The sequence below is a fragment of the Choloepus didactylus genome, chromosome 2, assembly GCF_015220235.1.
Source record: "Choloepus didactylus isolate mChoDid1 chromosome 2, mChoDid1.pri, whole genome shotgun sequence".
In the NCBI taxonomy this organism is placed as follows: Eukaryota; Metazoa; Chordata; class Mammalia; order Pilosa; family Megalonychidae; genus Choloepus; species Choloepus didactylus.
In genome coordinates this window covers 103,933,799-103,955,995 of record NC_051308.1, presented here as the reverse complement: position 1 = coordinate 103,955,995, position 22,197 = coordinate 103,933,799, and the positions used below count along the sequence as shown (strand labels likewise).

The 22,197-nt window shown below is 51.1% G+C and overlaps 4 protein-coding genes across 18 annotated transcripts; 3 read left to right on the top strand and 1 right to left on the bottom strand.

The window, feature by feature from the left end:
- The first annotated feature begins 1,226 nt into the window (after positions 1-1,226).
- UFC1 (ubiquitin-fold modifier conjugating enzyme 1) lies at positions 1,227-5,100 on the top strand. Of its 3 annotated transcripts, none has more exons than XM_037813365.1 (6): positions 1,227-1,541; positions 3,420-3,487; positions 3,681-3,744; positions 4,040-4,116; positions 4,370-4,460; positions 4,660-5,100. In XM_037813365.1, exons 1-6 carry the CDS (start codon positions 1,419-1,421, stop codon positions 4,738-4,740), a joined length of 504 nt encoding a protein of 167 aa, XP_037669293.1. In that variant the 5' UTR covers positions 1,227-1,418; the 3' UTR covers positions 4,741-5,100. The 3 variants fall into 3 exon arrangements, with proteins under 3 accessions (XP_037669293.1, XP_037669300.1, XP_037669304.1); XM_037813372.1 differs by lacking the exon at positions 1,227-1,541 and adding an exon at positions 1,681-1,731; XM_037813376.1 differs by lacking the exon at positions 1,227-1,541 and adding an exon at positions 2,162-3,033.
- Positions 5,101-5,715: 615 nt separating this feature from the next.
- Positions 5,716-11,808, top strand: USP21 (ubiquitin specific peptidase 21). 3 transcript variants are annotated; one of them, XM_037825522.1, is made up of 13 exons: positions 5,716-5,904; positions 6,737-7,096; positions 8,127-8,186; positions 8,365-8,485; positions 8,711-8,822; positions 9,005-9,160; positions 9,644-9,708; positions 9,957-10,060; positions 10,244-10,330; positions 10,610-10,688; positions 10,935-11,042; positions 11,129-11,243; positions 11,440-11,808. In XM_037825522.1, the coding sequence occupies exons 2-13, from the start codon at positions 6,758-6,760 to the stop codon at positions 11,528-11,530; spliced, it is 1,437 nt and encodes a 478-aa protein (XP_037681450.1). In that variant the 5' UTR covers positions 5,716-5,904; positions 6,737-6,757; the 3' UTR covers positions 11,531-11,808. The 3 variants fall into 3 exon arrangements, with proteins under 3 accessions (XP_037681450.1, XP_037681448.1, XP_037681449.1); XM_037825520.1 differs by having other exon boundaries at positions 6,737-7,357; XM_037825521.1 differs by lacking the exon at positions 10,244-10,330 and having other exon boundaries at positions 6,737-7,357.
- Positions 11,809-11,921: 113 nt separating this feature from the next.
- On the top strand, positions 11,922-16,357 carry PPOX (protoporphyrinogen oxidase). 7 transcript variants are annotated; one of them, XM_037825525.1, is made up of 13 exons: positions 11,922-12,105; positions 12,966-13,060; positions 13,221-13,355; positions 13,478-13,593; positions 13,776-13,908; positions 14,216-14,360; positions 14,452-14,642; positions 15,094-15,154; positions 15,333-15,451; positions 15,529-15,639; positions 15,736-15,885; positions 16,019-16,061; positions 16,138-16,357. In XM_037825525.1, the coding sequence occupies exons 2-13, from the start codon at positions 12,974-12,976 to the stop codon at positions 16,278-16,280; spliced, it is 1,434 nt and encodes a 477-aa protein (XP_037681453.1). In that variant the 5' UTR covers positions 11,922-12,105; positions 12,966-12,973; the 3' UTR covers positions 16,281-16,357. The 7 variants fall into 7 exon arrangements, with proteins under 7 accessions (XP_037681453.1, XP_037681452.1, XP_037681451.1 ...); XM_037825524.1 differs by lacking the exon at positions 11,922-12,105 and adding an exon at positions 12,167-12,617; XM_037825523.1 differs by lacking the exon at positions 11,922-12,105 and adding an exon at positions 12,168-12,689.
- Positions 14,685-22,197, bottom strand: B4GALT3 (beta-1,4-galactosyltransferase 3). Of its 5 annotated transcripts, none has more exons than XM_037825531.1 (8): positions 22,069-22,197; positions 21,083-21,218; positions 20,446-20,739; positions 19,659-19,894; positions 18,842-19,032; positions 18,595-18,717; positions 17,359-17,463; positions 16,445-17,224 (listed from the first exon to the last, which is right to left on the bottom strand). In XM_037825531.1, exons 3-8 carry the CDS (start codon positions 20,705-20,707, stop codon positions 16,951-16,953), a joined length of 1,191 nt encoding a protein of 396 aa, XP_037681459.1. In that variant the 5' UTR covers positions 20,708-20,739; positions 21,083-21,218; positions 22,069-22,197; the 3' UTR covers positions 16,445-16,950. The 5 variants fall into 5 exon arrangements, with proteins under 5 accessions (XP_037681461.1, XP_037681459.1, XP_037681460.1 ...); XM_037825532.1 differs by lacking the exon at positions 22,069-22,197 and adding an exon at positions 21,444-21,909; XM_037825533.1 differs by lacking the exons at positions 16,445-17,224; positions 22,069-22,197 and adding an exon at positions 14,685-15,637 and having other exon boundaries at positions 21,083-21,912.

Here is a 22,197-nt window from a genome sequence, read left to right as displayed (position 1 = left end):
CTAATAAAACTGCCGCCACAAGATTAGATTAAAGAACCTGACTTTTTGAGGGACATAATATATCCAAACTGGCACACATGGCAATAAAGGACAAAAAACACACTCATCTCAATCAATACAAAATCCAGCACCCATTTATGATAAAACAAAAACAAAAGCAAAAAACCCTCAACAAAGTAGGAATAGAAAGGAACTTCCTGAACCTGATAATGAGCATTTATGAAAACCTATAGCTAACATCATACATAATAGAGAAAAAGTGAATGCTTTTCCCCCTAAAGTCAGGAACAATTATCAGGGAGTGACATCACCAAGATGTGGAGTGAGACACTCCTAGGTTCTGTCCCCCTACAGAATTTTTTAACAAAAAGCAAAATCTGGCACAAGCATCTTTCTCAGGGTTGCAGTAACAAGGTGAGCACCAGATCAAGAAAAAGGCAATTTAAAAATGGTAGGAAAATACCCAACAAAGCTATTCGAACCAGTGAACAAATTCAGCAAAGTAGCAGGGTACCAGATGAACACATAAAAATTGATGGTGTTTCTATATACTAGTAGTGAACAATCTGAAAAGGAAATCAAGAAAAAATTCCATTTACAACAGTAGGATATGTAAATTAGGGCCAAAATTAAAATAATCCGTTTAAATTGAAAAACAACTGGAAGATACAAAATTCCGCAAAAGGATTACTGGGTACCTACGACATGCACCAGGGATACAGAGCCATGATTCTTTCCTAAATGGTTAAGTCCAGACCGAAAAATGTCTAGGATTCAGTCAATGAGTGCCTATTCTAGGCTAGACTGAGGCAACTCTTTTGTGACTTCTAAACTCCTTTGACACTATTAAGACTTCCCTAATTAGAAAGTGTTGATTCTTCATAGCAGGGATTGTATATTATACTTTAATTCTCCACGTTTCTAACAATTACCAGGAGTTCAATATTCTTCTGTTGGATGAATGAATTTGGTCCCTGCTACCACAGTTGGACTACGTGAAACCAAAGGAAGCTTCTTCCAAGCGGAAACTTACGAACCTCACATTTAAGGTAAAGAGTGCTCGGAAAGGTGTCTAAATTCAACCTGCAATTCTAACAGCTCGCCAAGTTTATGTAAGTGTCCCGAAAGGTTTTCTGAGATTACTTCTCTGAGCATGAGCAGAAGTCACCCTCTGAGAAGTATGCGGTGTGTTTAATTAGGTGCCATATTCAAGAAAGAAATCCGTTCCTCCTCTGTTCTTCCCTTTGCACCCACAAGCAGGGTGACAACTCTGTCTTCGCTACAAGAAAAATAAGGATCCCATTCACAGAAGTTTTAAGGCAGCCCAAGCCCCCTTCTTCCCATAGTAAAGATGGCGGCGTCCTAAGTGTTAGCAGCTGGCAGACCACTTCCGCGTTTCTTTTGCGCCCCAGTTCAAGATGGCGGATGAGGTTACTCGGCGCGTCGTGTCAGAGATCCCTGTGCTAAAGACTAGCGCCGGACCCCGAGATCGGGAGTTGTGGGTGCAGCGACTTAAGGAAGAATATCAATCTCTTATCCGGGTCAGTTATGCTTCTGCAATGTATAGGGTTGCAAAAGGGTTGCGGTAATCCGGTGTCCTCAGAAATACGCTCCGTGTGGAAGCCGCTTCCGGTTTTTAAATTTAATCCCCAAATTTATAGAAAGTTACTGTGAGGTTGCGGAGGCTGAGGAGGAATGGATGGGAGAAGGGATAAAAAACTTGGGTTAGAGGTACAATGCTGCCAGACCTTCTGGTTGAAAGCAACAGTTTTTTTAGGGTTACGCTCCACCGGAAGGTGACGTGTCTCTCCGGTTCCAGGCGTTTTTCTCCTGGGTAGTAGGGAAGGTGGTTAAAGGATTTCTCGGGGTTCTATGTCCACGTCTGCACCTCTCTGCTTTTTACTTCCCTCTTTCTGAGGAAGGAACGCACGTTAGGCCTGAAAATCCAATTAGTTGATGGTTCCGATGTCAAAGAAAAAACTGCCCCGGACAATGTGGAAGAGACAAGCATGACTATTCATAGCTACTGTGGTAGGGGAGAGAGAGTAGAACTCAACTCCGAGGAAACAAAGGACCGCAAGTTTTTTAAGGGCTGGGAGTGGGTTGGAGGGTGTTGGTGGCGGTGGTGGTTGGGGAGGGAATGGGGTGTTTGATTATTGAGATGGGTGAGTGATTTACTTAGGTTGCAATTAGGACCACCTGGTTCAGAATGTTTTCCATTGGGGTAATTAGGCCACCTGGAGAATGTAGGAGCCCGGAGGGAGGAAAGAGGGAGAAAAGTAACGACCTAGTTAGGAACATCTCAGGAGCCAGGATAGCCTACAGGCGGGGGTGGAGAAGGAAGTCAGGGTTCCTGGAGTTAGAGAGAAGCCTGTCTAAAGTATAGTCGAGCAAACCAGGATGGCTTTAATATTCCTATAGCTTGACTAAACTTCGGACAGGCTTTCTCTTTATCTTGACTAAATGAGGCATCTTCTCAGCTAATCTCTCTTCTGTGGGAAGAGAAGTAGTTTGTCTTCTGTGCAGTGGTCTTGTCAACTCCAAAGGCAATTAGCTCTCCTACCACATGTATTCATTCACTCAAACAAACAAAAACACTTATTGTGCACCTGGTACCTAGGGAAGGGATACAGTGTTGACTAAGGTGGAGTCTACTGAGGTAGACAGACAGAAACAGATCTTTATAATGTACTGTTTAAGTAAAAAAGAGAGAGAGAGAAATGGCTAGGATGCTTTGAAAGCTTAGAGGAGATATACCTAATCCAGCTTGGGCTTGGTCAGGGAAGACTTCCTGGAAGTGGTGGTGCTTGAGCTGAGACTTAGAGAGTAACCTGATAAAACATAAGGGAAGGTGAAGGACATTCAAGACAAAGGGACAACAAAAGCAAAGGCATAGAAGCTAGAAACTGCATGTTTTGTATGAAGAAACACAAGTAGTTCAGAATTGCTATAGAGCATCAAATAAGAGGCAGGGAGTGTAGATGAGGTGGAGAAATATGATTTTTGTCTTGGATGCCTTTAACGGATTTTAAGGTAAGGAATAAAATCATCAGATTTCGGTTTTCATCAATCACAGTGACAGTAGAGAAGAAAATAGAATTGAGAGGGATAAGACTGAAGGTAGGAGATAAGCTAGGAGGCTGTTATTAATCCAAGCAAAAGAAAAATGATCTAACCTAGGCATTTGTGGTGACAATGGAGAGGTAATCTAAAGTAAATTCAGAAGGCAAAATCAGCAAGACATCTGCTCTGGGCAAGTGCCCTGCTTACCAGTGTGGCTTTGTCTTCAGCCTTGCTTATATCAGAAAAGTTTGATAAACATACTAAGAGAAAAAGTAATCATGTTTTTTTTCTTTTGAGGGAAGGGGGACTGCCCTTGATGCCAGCTCCCCCTCAAAGACCTCATTCTCTGCTTTTAGTATGTGGAGAACAACAAGAATGCAGACAATGATTGGTTCCGACTGGAGTCCAACAAGGAAGGGACTCGGTAAATACACCCTCTTTTCTAACCTGGCTTGAGCAATTTGGTGTCCCAGACCCCATTGCTAGAACTGCCCTGCCTCATGTTTCATGTTTCCACTCCCACTCCCCAAACCCTATCCCACACTGTCTCCCAGACTGGTGTCATTTGAGTATGAAAAGAATGGGCAAATTGGACTGAGATTTGGTCTTTGTTACAGGTGGTTTGGAAAATGCTGGTACATCCATGACCTCCTCAAATATGAGTTTGACATCGAGTTTGATGTGAGTGTGATAGAGTGGGAAAGGTAGAGATTGGTAGAAAGGGGGAAATTAGGTGATTGCTAACAAGCTAACCTCTCTTGGAGGAACCAAAGAGAACTTTAAAACTGGGACAGGAAAAGCTAAGGTTTGAAGCAAGCATAGATTACAGTTACTCATCTTCATGTTTATAATGCAGGTGTGTCCACGTTGCTTGGGGAGTATGCAGAACATTTCAGTTCAACCAAGAAATATGTATGTCTGATTAGATTAGTTCCTTTAAATCCTATCTTTTATTAAGATTTTATAATTCCTCCAGATTCCTATCACATATCCCACTACTGCTCCAGAAATTGCAATCCCTGAACTGGATGGAAAGACAGCAAAGATGTACAGGTATGACTGAATAGAAGATGGGAAAGGGTCAGAGAACATCTTAGAAAAGGATCAAAGAAGGCCTTAGGGAAGAACTCTGGGAGGCAGAAGATTTTCCCAGAGTTCTGCTGACCTAGAGGAGCTCTAGGCCTTCCTCTCTCACTCCTGGGGAAAATACTTAGCTGATCTTGTTCTCAATTCTGATTTCTAGTAGCCTTCTTCTGCTCCCAAGGTAACCTAACATGCCAATACCTTCCTCTCCTGCCTTTCCTAGGGGTGGCAAAATATGCCTGACCGACCATTTCAAGCCTTTGTGGGCCAGGAATGTGCCCAAGTTTGGACTAGCTCATCTCATGGCTCTAGGGGTAAGTTTTGGCATATTTGACACTTGAGGGGAGTTAGGCCTTGAGCAATACAAGAAAATTAGCTGAGAGTCAACAAGAAATAACACTATTGTCCTTTATGTATGCTCCTGCAGAATCTCTCTGCAGGAAGGAGCTTCCTGTGGGACAGGAGGTGTTGACTGGGTGGTAGTACTCTCACAGGGTCTCCTTTGTATTGCAGCTGGGCCCATGGCTGGCGGTGGAAATCCCGGATCTGATTCAGAAAGGCGTGATCCAGCATAAAGAGAAATGCAATCCATGAAGTGTCAAGACATTGGGGCAGGACAGAGGGACCTTTGATAGGCTAGGTTCCTGTTTTACTGTGCATCACTGGTCTTACTCACCTAACTTCTACCCCAGACCCATTTCCACCCCTAGTTGTTACTAAGTAGCTGCAGCAGGTATTGCTGCAAAATATACATGGCTACTAAGTTTCTAACTGAGGCTGAAGAGGGAGAGGAAAAGACTTGGCCCTTAGAAAACCAAGAGGCAATGTATAACCCCTCTCCAGATGGACCTATGTGAGATCCTGGAGGGATGGGGGTAAATCAAAGTGGGTACGTAGTACAACCTTTTTGGTTTGTAAAGACAACCCATCAATAAAAGCTGCTTCCTCCAGTGACTTATGGTTCTCATTGATGTCTGCTGACAGAAGGTGAGCAGGCTAAGACCTGCTACATTAGTTTGGGAGAGGGGGGAAATGAAGGCTGCTCTGGTCAGGAACTGCGGAATGAAGAGAAGTCTGACTGTTCTCCCTGCTGCTGAGATCTGCCTTTGTCCTTTACCCATGAGCTATGCCTCCCCCTACTGCTTTGGCCTGCAAAGAGCTTAAAGCATGGTTTTGCAGCGCCTGCACTCCCCGCCCTCCAGGGATCTTCCCAGCCCTATATTGAGTGCTGGATACTTCTCTACTGGTCTGCGGGCTGGACACAGGCCCTGCAGCTTCCCCATCCGCACCTCTGCTGTCTGGGCAGGCTCTGTGCTGCAAGCCTGGAGGCCATACTACAATTGTCAGTCTACATTCTTTTGGGCCACAGGATGGGGTGAAGCGCGCCTGTACCTCAGCAGCGGTGGCTTAAAAACCATTCTAGGCAGGATTGGGAACCGTAGATGCTAACACTGGCTGCGTTTCCATGGTGTCCGCCGCGGAGCCAAGGGGGCGGGTTCACGCAAGCGCCAAGAATGCGGGCGGGTGGGTTACGAGTGTGGTTGCGCAGACTCTCTGGGAGGCGGTGAAGCCGGTGGCCCGGCGCTGGGCGGGACCAACAAAGATGGCGGCGGCGCCTGCGGCGGTAGCGGTCTTGGCTACAGCTGCAGCTAAAGCTGCAGTCGGGCCCGCGGGGGGGCTGCACGGGGGTAGGAAGGGGTGGCCCTGAGCTGGGGCCTGGCCCTGGCTGGCCTCCCCCGCTGCCTCACCGGGGGACAGGTACGGGCTGGGGCAATATGGTGTGGGGGTTGCTAAAGGAAGGCTGCTCCAGACCCAAGAGGACGATCTCCCACAAAGGCGGAGGCGCGGTGGGGCCCAGCGGAGCTTGGGAGAATTGGGCTGGCGGGACAGCATCCCTGGACCGCGGGGAATATGCCGCCGGACCCCGTAGCCAATCAGTGGCCTCGGCCTTTCTGCTCTCGAGAGGGGCGGACCCGGCTAAAGCCCAGCTGGGGTGGGAAAGAAGCAGAGATTAGGGGTCAAGGAGTTGTTAGTCTTCCATCCCCGACCACTGTCCCCCACCCCGACCCCACTGCCCCCCATGTCAGAGCTCGGGGAGGAGGGGTGGTATGGAGGGAATGGATCACAAGTCACCCGTTTAGTCTGCTTTCTTTGCAGTGCGGAGGGACAGGTTTTTGAGGGTGGAATACTGTCTTTGAGACAGTTATCCTTGTATCCACACCCCCATTTGACCAAAGGTTCTAAGTGACCCGGGGCACTTCCCACTTCACTAGCTAGGTATGGGGGCCCTTGTCCTGACCTTACAGAGTATAAAGACAGCAGAGATGGGAACTATCACTGGCTTTTCAGTAAAGCTGTAGTCTTCAGGGAGGGGGTGGGGCATATCGAAAGGGTCAATTCATTCATTTCTTTACTTAATAGATATTAAGTATTTACTATGTGCCAAACACAATGCCAGGTACTGGGGTTATAATGACTGATATGCTAGACATGGTTCCTGCCCTCAGAACATGTATAGGCTAGCTAGTATGGGAGCCTAGGTGCCCATCTCTGTCCATACTCAAATGTTGACCATCTCTTCTCCTCCCAGGTCCAGCCTGTGGTGTACATAATGCCCCAGGCTTCTGAGCACCGCCTGGGCCGAACCCGAGAGCCACCTGTTAATGTCCAGCCCCGAGTGGTATCCAAGCTACCACTTGCTCCCCGGGCCCGCAGCAAGGAACGCCGCAACCCAGCTCCTGGGCCAAACCCCATGTTACGACCTCTGCCTCCCCGGCCAGGTCCCTCTGATGATCGGCTAAAGAAACTGGAGTTGGGACGGGGACGGACCTCAGGCCTTCGTCCAAGAGGCCCCCTTCGGGCAGATCATGGGGTTCCTCTGCCTGGCTCCCCATCCCCAGCTGTGGCTCTGCCTCTGCCATCCCGGACCAACCTAGCCCGTTCCAAGTCTGTGAGCAGTGGGGATTTGCGCCCATTGGGGATTGCCTTGGGAGGGCACCATGGTGTCGGAGAGCTGGGGGCTGCACTTAGCCGCCTGGCACTCCGGCCTGAGCCACCCACTTTAAGACGCAGCACCTCTCTCCGCCGCCTCGGGGGTTTTTCAGGGCCCCCCACCCTGCTCAGCATACGGACAGAGCCCCCTACCTCCCGTGGCTCCTTCCATGTGATACCGGCTCGGCCTTCTGAGGCTTTCTACTCAGATGACAAGATGGTGAGGACTTGCCAGCACATGTGGCCTTCCATGCTCATGATCCTCCTTGCTCTCAGCTTTCTTGCCAGCATATGGTTTCCCTGTCCCCCTTTTCCCCAAGTTCATTTCTCAGCCCCTCATTACAACAGTTTTGACTCTCTCCTCTCCCTTGCTTAAGTACCCTTGAGCCTCATAGACCCTTTTCTGGATTGTCTGTGACTCCCCAACACAGAGTTAGTCCCCAGGGAATTAACCCAACTATTTGGAATTCTTCATTGGGTCCCCAGGCCCTTCCTTTCCCTTGCTGTACCTTCTCTCCACAGACTCTGCCTAGGCCTAATTAATCTCTGGAGCTGAAGAAGGGCGGGCTCAGAACATCTGAGCTAATGTGGTTGCCCATTTCCTGAGCTAAGTGAGCTAGGCTGATTGCAGTTGGAGCCAGCAGGAGAGTGTGCAAGAAGGGGCCACGGGGGCAGGAGGGGGCCTTGGGGGCAGCAAGGTGGGGGTGGGGAGCGGCTGGGCAGCCATGCCAGTGCTTGGGGAATTGCCCCAGGAACTGCAACGCCGGCTAGCTGGGCAGAGGAGTAAGTGGGGAACAGGTGGGACAGCCATGGCTGAGTCCGTGGTACACTCAGCTGTGATGGGCTTACTGCTCATGGCCACTGAGGTAGGGAAACCAGAACACCCAGTGAGGGAAAAAGGGTAGAGTTTGGAGATGAAGAACGTATGGGGTGGGGGAGGCAGTGAGCAGCTTGACTGGGAACCTGCTGACTATATTCTGACCTTCCAGGCTCATCACACACTGCTTCTTGGTTCTGGTCATGTTGGCCTTCGAAATCTGGGGAATACGGTGAGAGCCATTCTGTCCTTCCTCTCCAAAAAGAATGTAAAATAATTCTGGGAGTGGGAATGGGGGTGTGTTGGGGGGACTGGCTGATTTGGGGAAGGGATGTGGAAGGAGAACACTGAAGCTCTTCTAAGGCTTCCAGGACTGGAGAGATAATGGCAGGGTCTCTACTGCTCCCTAGTGCTTTCTGAATGCTGTGCTACAATGTCTGAGTAGCACTCGGCCTCTTCGGGACTTCTGTCTGCGAAGAGACTTCCGGCTAGAGGTGCCTGGAGGGAGCCGAGCCCAAGAACTCACTGAAGGTGGGATAGCAACTCCTCTTCCCTTTTTTCCAGGTCCCTTTTCCCCTGCCCCTTGCAGGCCCATCAGCCAGTGCTGGTGGGCCCCAACCTGTAAATCTGGCAGTTGTGCCCATTTTTTCCCAGTGTCTACTTACCTAGAGGTTACTTTCCACCCTTTGAGCCTCCTCTTGCTTGCCTCTTCCAGTCATTAAACTTTGCTTTCCTTCCCTACTCCTATCCCAATAGCCTTTGCAGATGTGATTGGTGCCCTGTGGCACCCTGACTCCTGTGAAGCTGTGAATCCTACTCGATTCCGAGCTGTCTTCCAGAAATATGTTCCCTCCTTCTCTGGATACAGGTGGGAGAACTGTAGAGTATGAGATTTCTCTCTGGCCATGTCTGTGGGGAGGGCCAAGCTGGGACTGTGGCAGCACTGTTCTGAGCCTGGTTCATCCAGGAAATGGGGACCAATGTCTGGGGAGGAGTAATGTTTGTGGACTAGGAGAGGTTCCGTTGCCAATACTTTCTGTCTGGCTCTAGCCAGCAGGATGCCCAAGAGTTCCTAAAACTCCTTATGGAGCGGCTACATCTGGAAATCAACCGACGAGGCCGCCGGGCTCCCCCAATCCTAGCCAACAACCCAGTCCCCTCTCCACCCCGCCGAGGAGGGGCTCTGCTAGAAGAACCTGAGTTAAGGTAAGAGTCACTCTCCCTCCCTCCTCTCCCCAATAGTTTATCAGCAGATTTATCCTTCACTGAACTGAGCTAGTCAAGGCTGAGGATGCAGGGTCCAGGGAAACCTTTTAGCTTGGAAAATGGTTTGGGAAGGAAGTGGGAGAAGGAAGAAGAGGGAGGCTGAGGGGTATGGATGGAGGCAGAAGATAGGGGTAGGGATGCCACCATGCTAAGGGACCTTATACATGGAATGTAAAGGGTTTGAGGTCAGGTGAAGGAAGACAGCATGTTTTTCCCTTGTTTACATTCCTTTCTTCTCCTCTCATTTTGGATTTCCCCAGAAAGGTCTCTGAAGCTTTACTCCTTTGACTTGTCCCTGAAATTTAGGGAACGAGCTGGGGCTTGGGTGGGGCATAGGATTCTATGGATCATTTCAGTGGTGTTGGAGCACCCAGTGTTCCTGCTGTCTCATGGGTGCTCTCTATTCCCCTCGGTTTGTGGTAGTGATGATGACCGAGCCAATCTAATGTGGAAGCGTTACCTGGAGCGAGAGGACAGCAAGATTGTGGGTATGGAGTGGGGCAAAGCATTGGGGGAAAATTAGTGTGTGTGAAATGCACAATTGGGAGAAAAAACTGGAACTATCAAGGGGGTGTAGGAACAAGACTGGATGGTAAAAATGTGGAAATGGTGGGAAAAATGTTAGGAGGTTGGTTGCGGGAAAGGTCAGGCAAAGGGGTAGGGGAGATGGGAATCCAAGAAAGCACCTCAGGCATCCAACAGTGACTTTTTCTCCTGCTCCTTTGCTTCTGTCTAGACCTGTTTGTGGGCCAGTTGAAAAGTTGCCTCAAGTGCCAGGCTTGTGGGTATCGCTCCACGACCTTCGAGGTTTTTTGTGACCTGTCCCTGCCCATCCCCAAGGTGGGACTCCAGAGGATTCCAGGGGTGGATGGGACACGGGCTCTATGACCCAACCCTGCCCACCCCAGAGTGTGGGAGGGAATGCTGAGGGTGACTGGAGCAGGATTGAAGCCTGGGCTGATTGAAAAGAGTTGGAGAAGGCAATTCAGGACATGCTGACCCTTCCTTCCCCTCTCCCACCAGAAAGGATTTGCTGGGGGAAAGGTGTCTCTACGGGATTGTTTCAGCCTTTTCACCAAGGAAGAAGAGCTAGAGTCGGAGAATGCCCCAGTATGTGGGAGTTCACAAGGGATGTAGTAAGGGTGGGAGACCTGGGGGACTCCATATGGGTAAAAGAGGTTGCATGATGCCTTGGTATAGGGATTAGTATTTACATGTCTGGGTTTGTGTTGGAGTCTCAGGAATACCCAGTACTCCTAGGGCAAAAGGGAGTGGCCCAGAGGATACGTACATAATGGGGAACATTGTAAATTGTATGTGGGTCAGGGTGTCAGAGAAGCCAAATGAGATTAACCTACATTAATCCAACACTATCTGACATTTATTTAGGTGTGTGACCGATGTCGACAGAAAACACGAAGTACCAAAAAGTTGACAGTACAAAGATTCCCCCGAATCCTCGTGCTCCATATCCTGATCTTCAAATTCTTATATCTCTTAGGATAGCTCCTATCCATTCTCTTCCCTCATTTTTTCCTGTTGGTAGAGGCTGGCCATTTGGGAATTGAGTTCTCCTTAAGAAAAGACTATCACCCCACCTTTCCCCACCATGCTCCCAGTGTGTTGGGGGGAGGTGGGAAAGAGGACAGTATCCAGGGCTGCAGTCCCCCTCAGAGGCCCTTTGCCTTCCAAATGCTCCTTAACCAGGGCTTAGATCTGAATAGATTTTCTGCCTCCCGTGGCTCCATCAAGAAAAGTTCAGTAGGTGTAGACTTCCCATTGCAGCGACTGAGCCTAGGGGACTTTTCCAGTGACAAAGCCGGTGAGTCTGGTGGGGAAAGTCCTAAGGAGTCCCAGGCAAGGGAACACAGCTCTGAGAGTACAACTTGATCATCGCTAATCCTGCAGGAAGCCCCATATACCAGCTGTATGCCCTATGCAACCACTCGGGCAGCGTCCACTACGGCCATTACACAGCACTGTGCCGGTGCCAGACTGGTTGGCATGTCTACAATGACTCTCGGTAAGAATGATTTCTTACCCATCTCCTGCCCCATTCCTACCGCACCCGACACCCTCCCCTTCTACGAAGCCCCAGGGTGTCTGGTAAAAGGAGATGTGGGGTCTCCCTATCTCTTCCTTGGTACTGTGGGGTTGAGTGGGCAGGAGGGAGTATATAGGACTGATCACCACCCCTTTTCTATATCCGTTCTTCCTAGTGTCTCCCCTGTCAGTGAAAACCAGGTGGCATCCAGTGAGGGCTACGTGCTGTTCTACCAACTGATGCAGGAGCCACCCCGGTGCCTGTGACATCCCCTTTTAAGCCCCAACACCTGTGAAACCCTTTCAACACCCTTAAGCCCCAGGCTCCCCATTTACCTCAGAGACGTCTATTTTTGTGTCTTTTTAATCGGGGAGGGGGGAGGAGTGGTTGTAGGTCCTATTATTTTTTTTATTAAAAAGTACCCTTCCACCTGGAGGCCCCCTTGTCTCCCAGCCCCAGTACAGAGTTCACCAGGCTCCTGCCCGTTTACAGCCCCCAGTCCCTCTGCAATCTCACTTTTTGTGAATAAATTTATTAAGAAAAAGTGATGTCCTTATTTGTATTCATGCTTGGGTGCTGGGGATAAAGAACTTGGCTCCAGTTCCCTCTCTGAACAGATGGGGGCGCTCTTAAAGCCGGAGGTACGGAGGCACGACATGATGCCAACATGTGCCCAAGCAGCGAAGGTTTGGGGAGGAAAGGAGGGAAGACAAACTTGAGACTCGTGAAGCTGCAGGAAGGCCTGGAACAGAAATGCGGGAACTGAAAGGTCGGGTATTGCCGGCGACGGGGACTGCCCCCCGAGGGCGAGGCACCCAGGACCCCTGTTGACAAACACTGGGTACGTTGCTGGGCGGCCCTGGCTCCCGTAGGCCCGGCCTGTTGCTAACATCAAGGAGCTGTTTATGGAGCCGCTTCCCCGCGGACCGGCCTCTTGTGTCCCTGTCTCTTCTCCCTACAGTCAAAGCTCATGGGGGCCGTCCCTCCGGAGTTCTCACCCTAGTTGGGCCTGGGAAGCTTGAACTGGGGAAGGCTAACGGAAAGATTCAGCTCTCGCCGCCCGGGCCCCGGGGAGGGCAGTGCCAGATATAGCTGCTCACTCCAACTTGGCAAAGAACCAGTTAAATTTCAACTCCACGGAGTAGCTTTTCACAGCCACCGTCTTTCCGCCTCTGCTGGGAGAGTCACTACCAGTTCAGTGTTTTCATTGGTGAATGTGATCCGGGGCCTTCCAGAACCCACCAATCCAGAAGCAGGAAAAACAGGGTCACGCGCGTGCCGCGAGAATAGAATGGACGGGGAGTCGGAGAGATCAGTAAGGTTGGAGGCGGGAGTGCGCACCTGAAGCATTTGGTAAAAGGAGAGCGCCTCAGAACCCTTGCTGCCGGCCGGTTCTCGAGAGTCTTGTGAGGGCAGATAGCGTGGGTGTGTCCCTTATCCGCCTCCCAGCGAAGCGCGGGCGGGGTGTTGGGGCTAAGACTCCCCTATCTCCTCCTTTACCTTCGTTTTCTTACGTCCCTCCCCACCTCTTCTGCGTGAGTCCCCTGGACGGGAACTTCTCTGTTTCACCAGCCCATCCCCGCGCGCCGTGCCTTAGTGTGCCCTAAAGCAGTGAGGGGGCGAGGGTGGACTGCGAAACCGGAAGGGCTTCTGGGGAGCAGAGTGCCCCTCGGCCTGTCAGTATCGCCCCCGTTCCCGTAGGTTTCCCAATGAGCCGGACCGTGGTCGTGCTGGGCGGAGGCATCAGCGGTTTGGCCGCCAGTTACCACCTGAGTCGGGCTCCCTATCCCCCCAAGGTGAGTGCCCTACCGGCGCCAGAGGGAGCCTCCTTTAAAGGGATTCCCACCTCTTTTCCTGTTTCCAGCAAAGGCAGGATCCTGGCCCGCGGGATCCTTCTCCGGGCTTCTTGTCCCGCACCTATAGGCAGTGCTTCAGTGTCTCCCTCCTGTCCTTCAGGTGGTCCTGGTGGAGGGCAGCAAGCGTCTAGGAGGCTGGATCCACTCAGTCCGAGGGCCAGATGGTGCTGTCTTTGAACTTGGACCGCGGGGAATTCGGCCGGCGGGAGCCCTGGGAGCCCGGACACTACTTATGGTGAGAGGCTTGTGGAGTGCCTCGGAAGAATCTTTTACTAGGGAGTAGAGTTGAGGGGAGTATATTTGGTGGTTCAGTCCTCTCCTTAGTTTTTCCTCTTCCTGAGGGCTCGTGGAGAGCAGGTTTCTGAGCTTGGCTTGGACTCAGAAGTGTTGCCTGTCAAGGGAGACCATCCAGCTGCCCAGAACAGGTTCCTGTATGTAGGAGGTGTCCTGTACGCCCTGCCCACTGGCCTCAGGTAACACCACCACTTCCTTACTGCACATCCTTGTACTTTGGTCCCTATTGTCAAATCCCTCCCATTTCCACCTCTCCCTGTCAGCCCTCTCAGCATAAGGGGACTAAATGAATGGAAATGACCCCCTGGAGCTGAGGAGGTAAATAAGGAGCGCCTGGCTCACTATGCCTTCCTCCATGCAGGGGGCTACTCCGCCCTTCACCCCCCTTCTCCAAACCTCTGTTCTGGGCTGGGCTGAGGGAGTTGACAAAGCCCCGGGGCAAAGAGGCTGATGAGACTGTGCACAGCTTTGCCCAGCGACGCCTTGGACCTGAGGTGACACTGCCCAGAGGCCCCACCCCTCCTCTCCTTAACCAGTTACAGAGCCCCCTACTCAAATCTGTCACCTAGGGGCTCTTCCATATTATTTGGGAATGCCCTCTTCTCTTCATTATCCCTAGGAATCCCTAGGAATTCCAACCTAATGTTGGAAGTAAATGCCTGCACTTTTTTCCCATCCTTCTGTTAGTGGGAGTGCTTTCCAACCCATATCCTGACCAAGCCCTACTCCCTACCAGGCAGGGGCAGAGATCAGTCAGTGTAGCTTTTTCCTTGGCCTCTCAGTCCCAGTCTCACCCTTAAGGTTGCATCTCTAGCCATGGACAGTCTCTGCCGTGGAGTGTTTGCAGGCAACAGCCGTGAGCTCAGCATCAGGTCCTGCTTTCCTAGTCTCTTCCAAGCTGAACAAACCCATCGTTCCATACTACTGGGGCTGCTACTGGGGGCAGGTAAGGGGGATTGGTTCAAGGGGTGAGGATATTAAGGACTGCCAGAGCAAGGGATGCTAGCTTGATGATGACTTTGTTTCCTCCTCTGCAGGGCGGAGTCCACAGCCTGACTCAGCCCTAATTCGACAGGCACGGGCTGAGCGCTGGAGCCAATGGTCACTCCGAGGAGGGATGGAGATGTTGCCCCAGGCCCTTGACACCTACCTGACTAGTAGGGGGGTCAGTGTTCTCAGAGGCCAGCCAGTCTCTGGACTCAGCCTCCAGACAGATGGTCGCTGGAAGGTAGGGGAGCCCCCTGGACAGTAATAAACCTGGGTCTCAGTATTTCCATTTTTGCTTAAGTGGTTTAACCAGGGCAGACAGGACTGGAGTTACACAAATATTAGCCACTTCAGGTACCTAAGCCTAATTTGTGGACCTTCCTTAATTTTATGAATAGAAGTAGTGCTTATAAATGGCTCAGGAATAGGGGAAGCAACAACTCTGCTCCACTAAACATTTCAGAGTGGCCACACATACTGGCCTCTGCCTGGCCCACCTCCTGGTGTATGCAGGGGAGTGATTTTTGTGCAGACAATACAGTCACTCAATCACTTCATCACAAGTTAGCACTCAGTCTCTCCTGCCACCCCTTCTATTTGAATGCCTGGAAGTTGAAGGTGAGGCAGCAAAAGTCTTGCTTCACCCATAAAATTCCTATTTCTGTGTCCCTCAAATATTTCCATCCTCTCAGGTGTCTCTAGGAGACAGCAGCCTGGAGGCTGACCATGTTATAAGTGCTGTTCCTGCTTCAGGTAAATGAAGTAACCCCTTCCCCTTCCCATCCTGGGTGAGGCAATAGCTGTACCTTCCTGGGCCAGGAGCACACCTTACCCCTGAACTGGTCATCCCTATGAATTTTAATCCTAGAGGGTTGATGAACTTGTCATGTGCATGCCTCCCTGAACCAGGCCTGTGCCTAATCTCCTCCAGTGCTCAGTGAGCTGCTCCCTGCTGAGGCTGCACCTCTGGCTCATGCCCTGAAGACCATCACTGCTGTGTCTGTTGCTGTGGTGAATCTGCAGTACCGAGGAGCTCGTCTGCCTGTTCAGGTGTGAGGAAGAAGGTAAGAAGGAGACATGGGCTCAGCTGAAGCTCTTCCCTGCTGACCCAAATCTCTTCTCTCCAGGGATTTGGACATTTGGTGCCATCCTCAGAAGACCCAGCCGTCCTGGGAATCGTGTATGACTCAGTTGCTTTCCCTGAGCAGGATGGGAGCCCTCCTGGCCTCAGAGTGACTGTGAGAGGAAAAAGCTTTGCTTAGTGGGGGCTTCCAAAGAGTTCCTGTGTCCCAAAGTAGGCAAGGCCAGGCTGGTCAATGCTACATTCTTCCTAGGTGATGCTGGGAGGTTCCTGGCTACAGATGCTGGAGGCCAGTGGCTCCGTCTTATCTCAGGAGCTGTTCCAAGAGCAGGCACAAGCAGCAGCTGCTACACAATTAGGACTAAAGGAGCCACCAAGTCACTGTTTGGTCCATTTACACAAGGTGAGATAGGATAAACTCCCCTCAGCTCCCCCATTGGAGGCAGAGGAACTGGTATACTTGTCACTGTATGCCCACCAGAGGCTTGAGAACCAATAATAAACCTTTCCCTGTATCTCCTGCTCTCTCTCCCCAGAATTGCATCCCCCAGTATATGCTAGGCCACTGGCAAAAACTGGGTAAGCTGGGAAAACAGCTGGGTTGAGGAGGGCCAAACAGATCAGACCCCCAGCTATAATACTCATTTCCTTCCAGAATCAGCTTCCCAATTCTTGGCTGCTCAAAGGCTGCCACTGACTCTGGCTGGAGCCTCCTATGAGGGGGTTGCTGTCAATGACTGTATAGAGAGTGGGCGCCAAGCAGCAGTCCGAGCCCTGAGCACAGAACCCAACAGCTGATTCCTAACTCCCATCTCCTCCTGCCCCTGCTGGCGGGGAGTCTCCCACCCATGAAAATAAAAGTTGCTAGAATTTGGCTTGGTCTGGCTGTTCTATCACCTGTAGGCATATGGTTGTAAGGGGCAAAGACAGGTAATGGCTGCCTGGGATGCAGAAAGCAGGAGCAGAGGCAAGACAAAGTCCTTTATTAGAAAATATATCAAAATTCTAGCCCCCTTAGCCAGGTCCAGGAGAGGCAGTTACTCCAGCACTGGCAGAAAGTGCCCAGGGAGGGGCTTCCTTCACCAAACACACTTCCTGGGAACCATAAATAGAATAAATATTCACAGGAGGCCCTGGAGAAGCTAGATCACTCTTCTCTCCATGAAAGAGGAAGAGGCTTGGGATCCAGCCCTGCTCCTACCCCAGGGGCATGGGGCTCCCAGGAGTCAACACGTAAAATCATGACATCAAGGATTCACAGTCATAAGCCCTGGCAGGCGGCCCTAGAAAGAGGGACCCCCAGGTCTAGAGGAGCCCAGCTCCAGTCCAGCAGTGAGAGGCCCCTGCCCCCCAACATAGCTCTAGAGTTCAGGTCCCCCATAACCCTCTAAAAGAGCATGAGGAGCTGAGGGTGGGGATAATACAACCCCTTTGATTCAGCTTCATGATTAAAGTGGGGAGGAGGGAGTCAGTGTGAACCATGAGGGGCTGTGTGGTTGGCAGTAGGTGGAGGGCCAGGCCTGATTGGGGGCTGGCGCTGCAGCATCTCTTGACGGAAGGCCTGGGAGGAACCAGGTGGGTAACGGGGACCAGAAGGGGCCCGTGGACCACGAGGGTCAGTCCCAATGTCTGCTGTGATGTTGGTATACAGAGGGCCTAGTTCTCGAGCCAGCAATCGATATGTCAGTGAGTTCATTCCATCTTGCGTCCAAGAATTCTGAGTACGGACCAGCAGGTCAAATCTGAGGGTTAGAGGTTGGATACTAAGACCCAGAAAGGAACAGCCAAGAATCTAGGGACCTTTATAGAGTTTCCTGGCTATGGATACAGAATCCTGAAGATCTGTAACAATTCCCAGGCAGTTTTCCCTTCCTACCTGTGGGGATTTTCCTCGTTGCCTTTATCTCCTCGATGCTTTACCATCTTATAGTGTCCCACAGATGTGGGAGGACGAGAGATCTTCATCCCAGCCAGGCGTACCCTACAGGAAAAGTGAGGGGGATCTTGGAGGATCAGATTGGAGGAAAGCTGCTGACAGGTGAATAAGAAGAGCTAAGGCCAACAAGGAAGGGACTACATGTTTCCACTCACAAAGAACAACTATTAGTTAGGCAAAAAAGTGCCAGGTACTGGAGTGAGGATAAAGTCAAGCAGAAAGAAGGAAATGGCTAAAGAGTATGTATAAGCTGGATATATCCAAATCCTCAGGGTCCTAGTATCAGGAACCCTGGGGTGTTTAAACAACTGGCAAAGGAAGGTTTGTACTTCCCATTTTTGTTTTTCTAAATGGCTTCCAGGAGCTGCCTTTGTGGTCTGGAAAGGACAGGGAGACAGCCCATTTTGTCAAAAGGATAGGACAAGACTGGGAGTTACAGATACTAGCCCAGCAACTCTTATTTAGAATTGTGGCCTCTTGTCAAAAAGGGTAGAATCAGGAAATCAGGACCTGGAGAGAATCCCAACTCTGACACAAAAGCAAGGAGTGAATATGGTCTGGGGAAGGTACTGAAAGAATATGTACATTTAGGGTTTGCTGGATGCTTTACACAAATATGGAGGATGAGAATTCAGAAATGTCATCCCAGAAGATACAAGGGGGAGGGAAGACATTGGGTCCAACATACCCAGCCCAAATGTTCATACCACAAGTAAGAAATTGGGCCAGCTGAAGGTGAAGGTCAGAATGCGTCATATGTGAAAAAAGAAGCTGGCATCATCCCAATGATTTTTTTTTTTAAAAGTGATTCTGGGATATATGGAACAGAAACAACCCCTCCCCATCCTCACAGGGAAATGGTCTGGATGCAACCCTAGCAGAAGGAGGGACTAAGCTGTCTCTAGGCCCCTTTTCAGCTATGGAATCCCATGAAGCTATTTCCTATTGATCTTCTCTCCTCTTCTAAGAACCTAACTAAGTTCCAGTAGACTGAAAGAGGACAGAATGGGGAACAGCAGCATGTAAAACCTGACATGGGTAGACTGAAAAGACTAAGGAAAAGGCATGGGCTCAGGGGACCTACAGGGCACTGTTGAAGGGCTATGGCCAGGGGTGGTCTTAGAGCAAAGGGAGCCAGGCTAGGGTAGGGAAGGAAGTGATGGCAGAAAGTCTGACCTGGTAGCAATGTCATCATCCTCACCGCCCCAGCCCCAGTATTCGTTGGGGAAACCGTTCATCTTCAGGTACTGGTCAGGAGTGAGTGCTGAGACTCCCCCAAAGTACTGGGGGTACGGGAGGCTGGGGAGAGAAAGATCCTTAGATTCCACAAGTTTTCAGGGGAGATATCCCTATCCACAATCTCCTTGGTTTTCCTCTTTCCATTGGATGATGATTTCCAGTACCTTCCTCCCCTGCTCTCTACCTGTATCCAAACTTGTTCATGGCGACAGCGACGTGCCGGGGCCCCCGCGGATCACACACATACAGATTGTGGTCATTCTCTGGCAGCAGGTCCACATCATGCAGGAAGAGGCAGTCCCACTCCTCATCACGCAGGGCCTCCCGCACTCCAACATTCAGCAGCTTTGCCCTGTTAAATGTTCCATTTCCAGCCTAGAAAATAAGGGAAGGAGACCAGCCCTATGTCTATAAGTAGCATGGGGAAAAAGGGGGCTAAAATATAAAAGTGAAGGGGGAAATCAAAGTGGGGTGCAGGGTAAGGAGAATTAAGAGGCAAAATATCTTTTTCATTTAGTCATTCAACAAAATTTTTCTTGAGCATCAACATGTGTCCATTACTTAACATGCTGCTATTTAGCATTTAATCCTAACAACCAACACAAATGTGAAACAGGTGGTATATTACTTATCTGTTGCTACTTGCTTTATTTTAAGAGGTTAAGTAACTTATTCAAGGTCACACATATAACAAATATCAGAAAACTAGAATTTAAGCCCAGAACTGTCCAATCCCAAATTTGTGTTTTTCATTGCACAAGCCACCGAATAAAGGAAAAATCATCAAGGAGTATAAAGGAGAGTAGGAATACCCTAAAAAGAACAAGGAGAAGTATAGGACTAACAATTTTGGCAGAGCAGTGCCAACAGTGCTTCCCTTTGTTCAACAGTCTGGCCCTCTTAAAATTAGTCCAGGGACCCCTTAGATGAGAGTGGAGTGGTGTTTGCTTGAGCCTTCCTTACAAGAAAGAAAGTCAGGGTGAGCTGGGGATTACGGGTACCTGGTGGATAACATAGATGCCATACGCAAGCTGCTGGCGCTGCAGGAAGGGGTGCAGGTGGTAGAGCAGCAGGCGCAGGTGGTGCTCCCGGGCACGGTGGGGCACAATGATGGCTGTTCGAGAGCGGGGCTCACACCCTGCCGGGTGGTACCGGCCCCCTGGTTCCACCCGGGGATTCCTCTCCACAATCTCTGCCAGCGAAGGCACTGGGCTAAAGGACACCATCACAGGACCCACTGTCGGGAGGGGATGGCAAGGTCAGGGATTAGAGGGACAAGGAGGAAAAACAGGAACACCAGGGCCTGGGAGCACTTCTGGTAGTCTTGATCTGGGGCTCAGTTCTCCTCAGGGCTCACTCAGAAATCTCACAACCATTGGGTTCACCATCATCAGGACAGCTTTGCAAAGCCTGGAAGGTGTAGGCTCCTTACCCCGCCTACCTTCTTATTATAGGGTTCCATAAATTTCTCTTGCTTCACAGGGTTGAAAGCTACAGTTGAGGGTGGGTGGGTAGAGAGAACAGAAGGACTTCCAACTAACTAAACCAGGGTTCATCTACAACGGAAACAATTCCTAGCCTGTGGCAGGAAGAGTCCGTAAATGGTCAGGCAATAGAAAGTTGTGGCCCAAACCAAGAGCCCAGTCTAAACTCTGAATGCAGAGTCTACGCTACCCAGCCTACCTTCCGATTACATTAACCTCTTGTTCTGAGTCCCACTCCCACCTCCCCATGGATGCCCAAGCCTCCCTGTCCCCATACCCCTTCCTTCCTTCCTTCTGGACTCACCTAAGAGAGGGGATCGTTCTGGACAGTAGGGCAGACCCTGAGGAGCTGGAGGGCCCCCTGGGGCAACAGGGACCCCAGGCAAGTGACTGAGGTTACTGTAGACATCATGGGGGTGAGAATAGTCAAAGGTAGGCCCCTGCTCTCGGCCAAATAGAGCACTGAGGCTTCGGAAGCCCCCCAGCGACAGATACATCATGACAGCCAGTTGGGAGCCCACCAGCAGGGCCAGAGTGCAGGGCCGCTCCAGCAGCCTTCGCAACATCCTGAGATGGAATGGGGGAAGGGGTGGAGATTCTGGGGGTGGGTAGGAAGAGAGCAAGAAGCCAGTAGAGATCAGCAGGTAGGGATGAAGGTGGTGGTAGCGCGACAAGAAGGGGCAGGGCAAAGAGGAGAAAGAAGCAGAGAACAGTTATACAAGAGAGCACCCAGGCAAAAAAAAATGTAACCACCAGTAGCCCTTCCACCTGTCACTTCCAGCCCAAGTTTCACTATACTCCACCCCTCCCCCTAAACCACTCCCACCATCTACTCTCAGTTTCCACCCCCAGGAACGCTTACATCATTCAAGTCCCTTGTCCATTCAGAGTCGTCTCTGGAGAACTCCCCCTTCCAATCTTAGAGCAAAAGAAAAACTCACCTAGATTCAAGCTGTCTTCTTATGGGGCCTGGGGGCTCCAGGAGGTTCCGGAGGAGCAAAGATATGAGGCATTATTTAAAATTGGAAAGGTCACAGAGGGCAGAGAAAGGCTCCCTCCATCCAGCACTGGAACCAGCTGGAACAAAAGTGGTCACTGAGAACCAGCCACCCACAGAGGACAGCGAACTGCACCAAGGTGAAGGCTGTTTCCAGCAGGGGAAGTGAGGGAAAGTGGTTGGAAAGAAAAGGGAAGAAGCAGGAGATGTTAGATCCCAGGTCTCACCCTCTGGCTACAACTGGAGTGACAGTGTCAGGCTCGGACTTAATCACTACTCCCCCCTCCCACCCCAACAGGACAGACCTATTTGGGGAGTGAGGACACGGCGGCAAATAGAGTCAATGTCTTCCCCCAAACCGAGAACCGTTCAGGGGGCGAAGCAGTCATATCGGGACCGTCTCGAGTGGCCTCAGGAGAGCCCAGGGCGGGGTAGGAGACAAGCTCTTTTCCGTTCTTCACGTGCCTCGGAGCAGGGAGCGTGACCACCTGGGAGCTGCAAGCAAACAGCCCTGGAGCGCAGCGCAGAGTAGAGTGGGGGTGGCGTGCTCCACCTTTTGTACCTTTCCCCAGTCCGAGAGGGGGAAGGGGGCGGGAAGCTAGAGGGAGAGTTGCTTGCAGAAGTGAAATGGGGAGAGGAAGGGCTGGGGCAGAGAGGGCCGTGGGTACCTGGGCGGGCTCTCCTGGAGGGGCGTGGTCAACGCTTGCATTGGGGTTAAAGCCCAGCATTCCCCCACCCCAAATCGCCTCTTGCGTTTGCCCTACCTTGCAATCTGAGCCCACCCGGCCCCCGTCCATCTTTCCACCTGGGACCTCCCCCTCCTCCCTCCGCTCAAGCCTCGTCCCCTGCATTTGCCCCAAACTTCTCACCCTTCCGGCCGCCCGAACCTTTCTCCTGGGTTTCTCACTCCAACATCCCCACCCCACATACCTGGGCTTCTGGCCCCCGGCGTCACCGCCGTCCCGACAGCCGGGCAGGAATCACTGCCGCCATCTTGGAATCGGGCGGGCGCAGCGAGGGGAGGGACCTCGCGTCACGGGGCGGGGCCTCGGGGTGGAG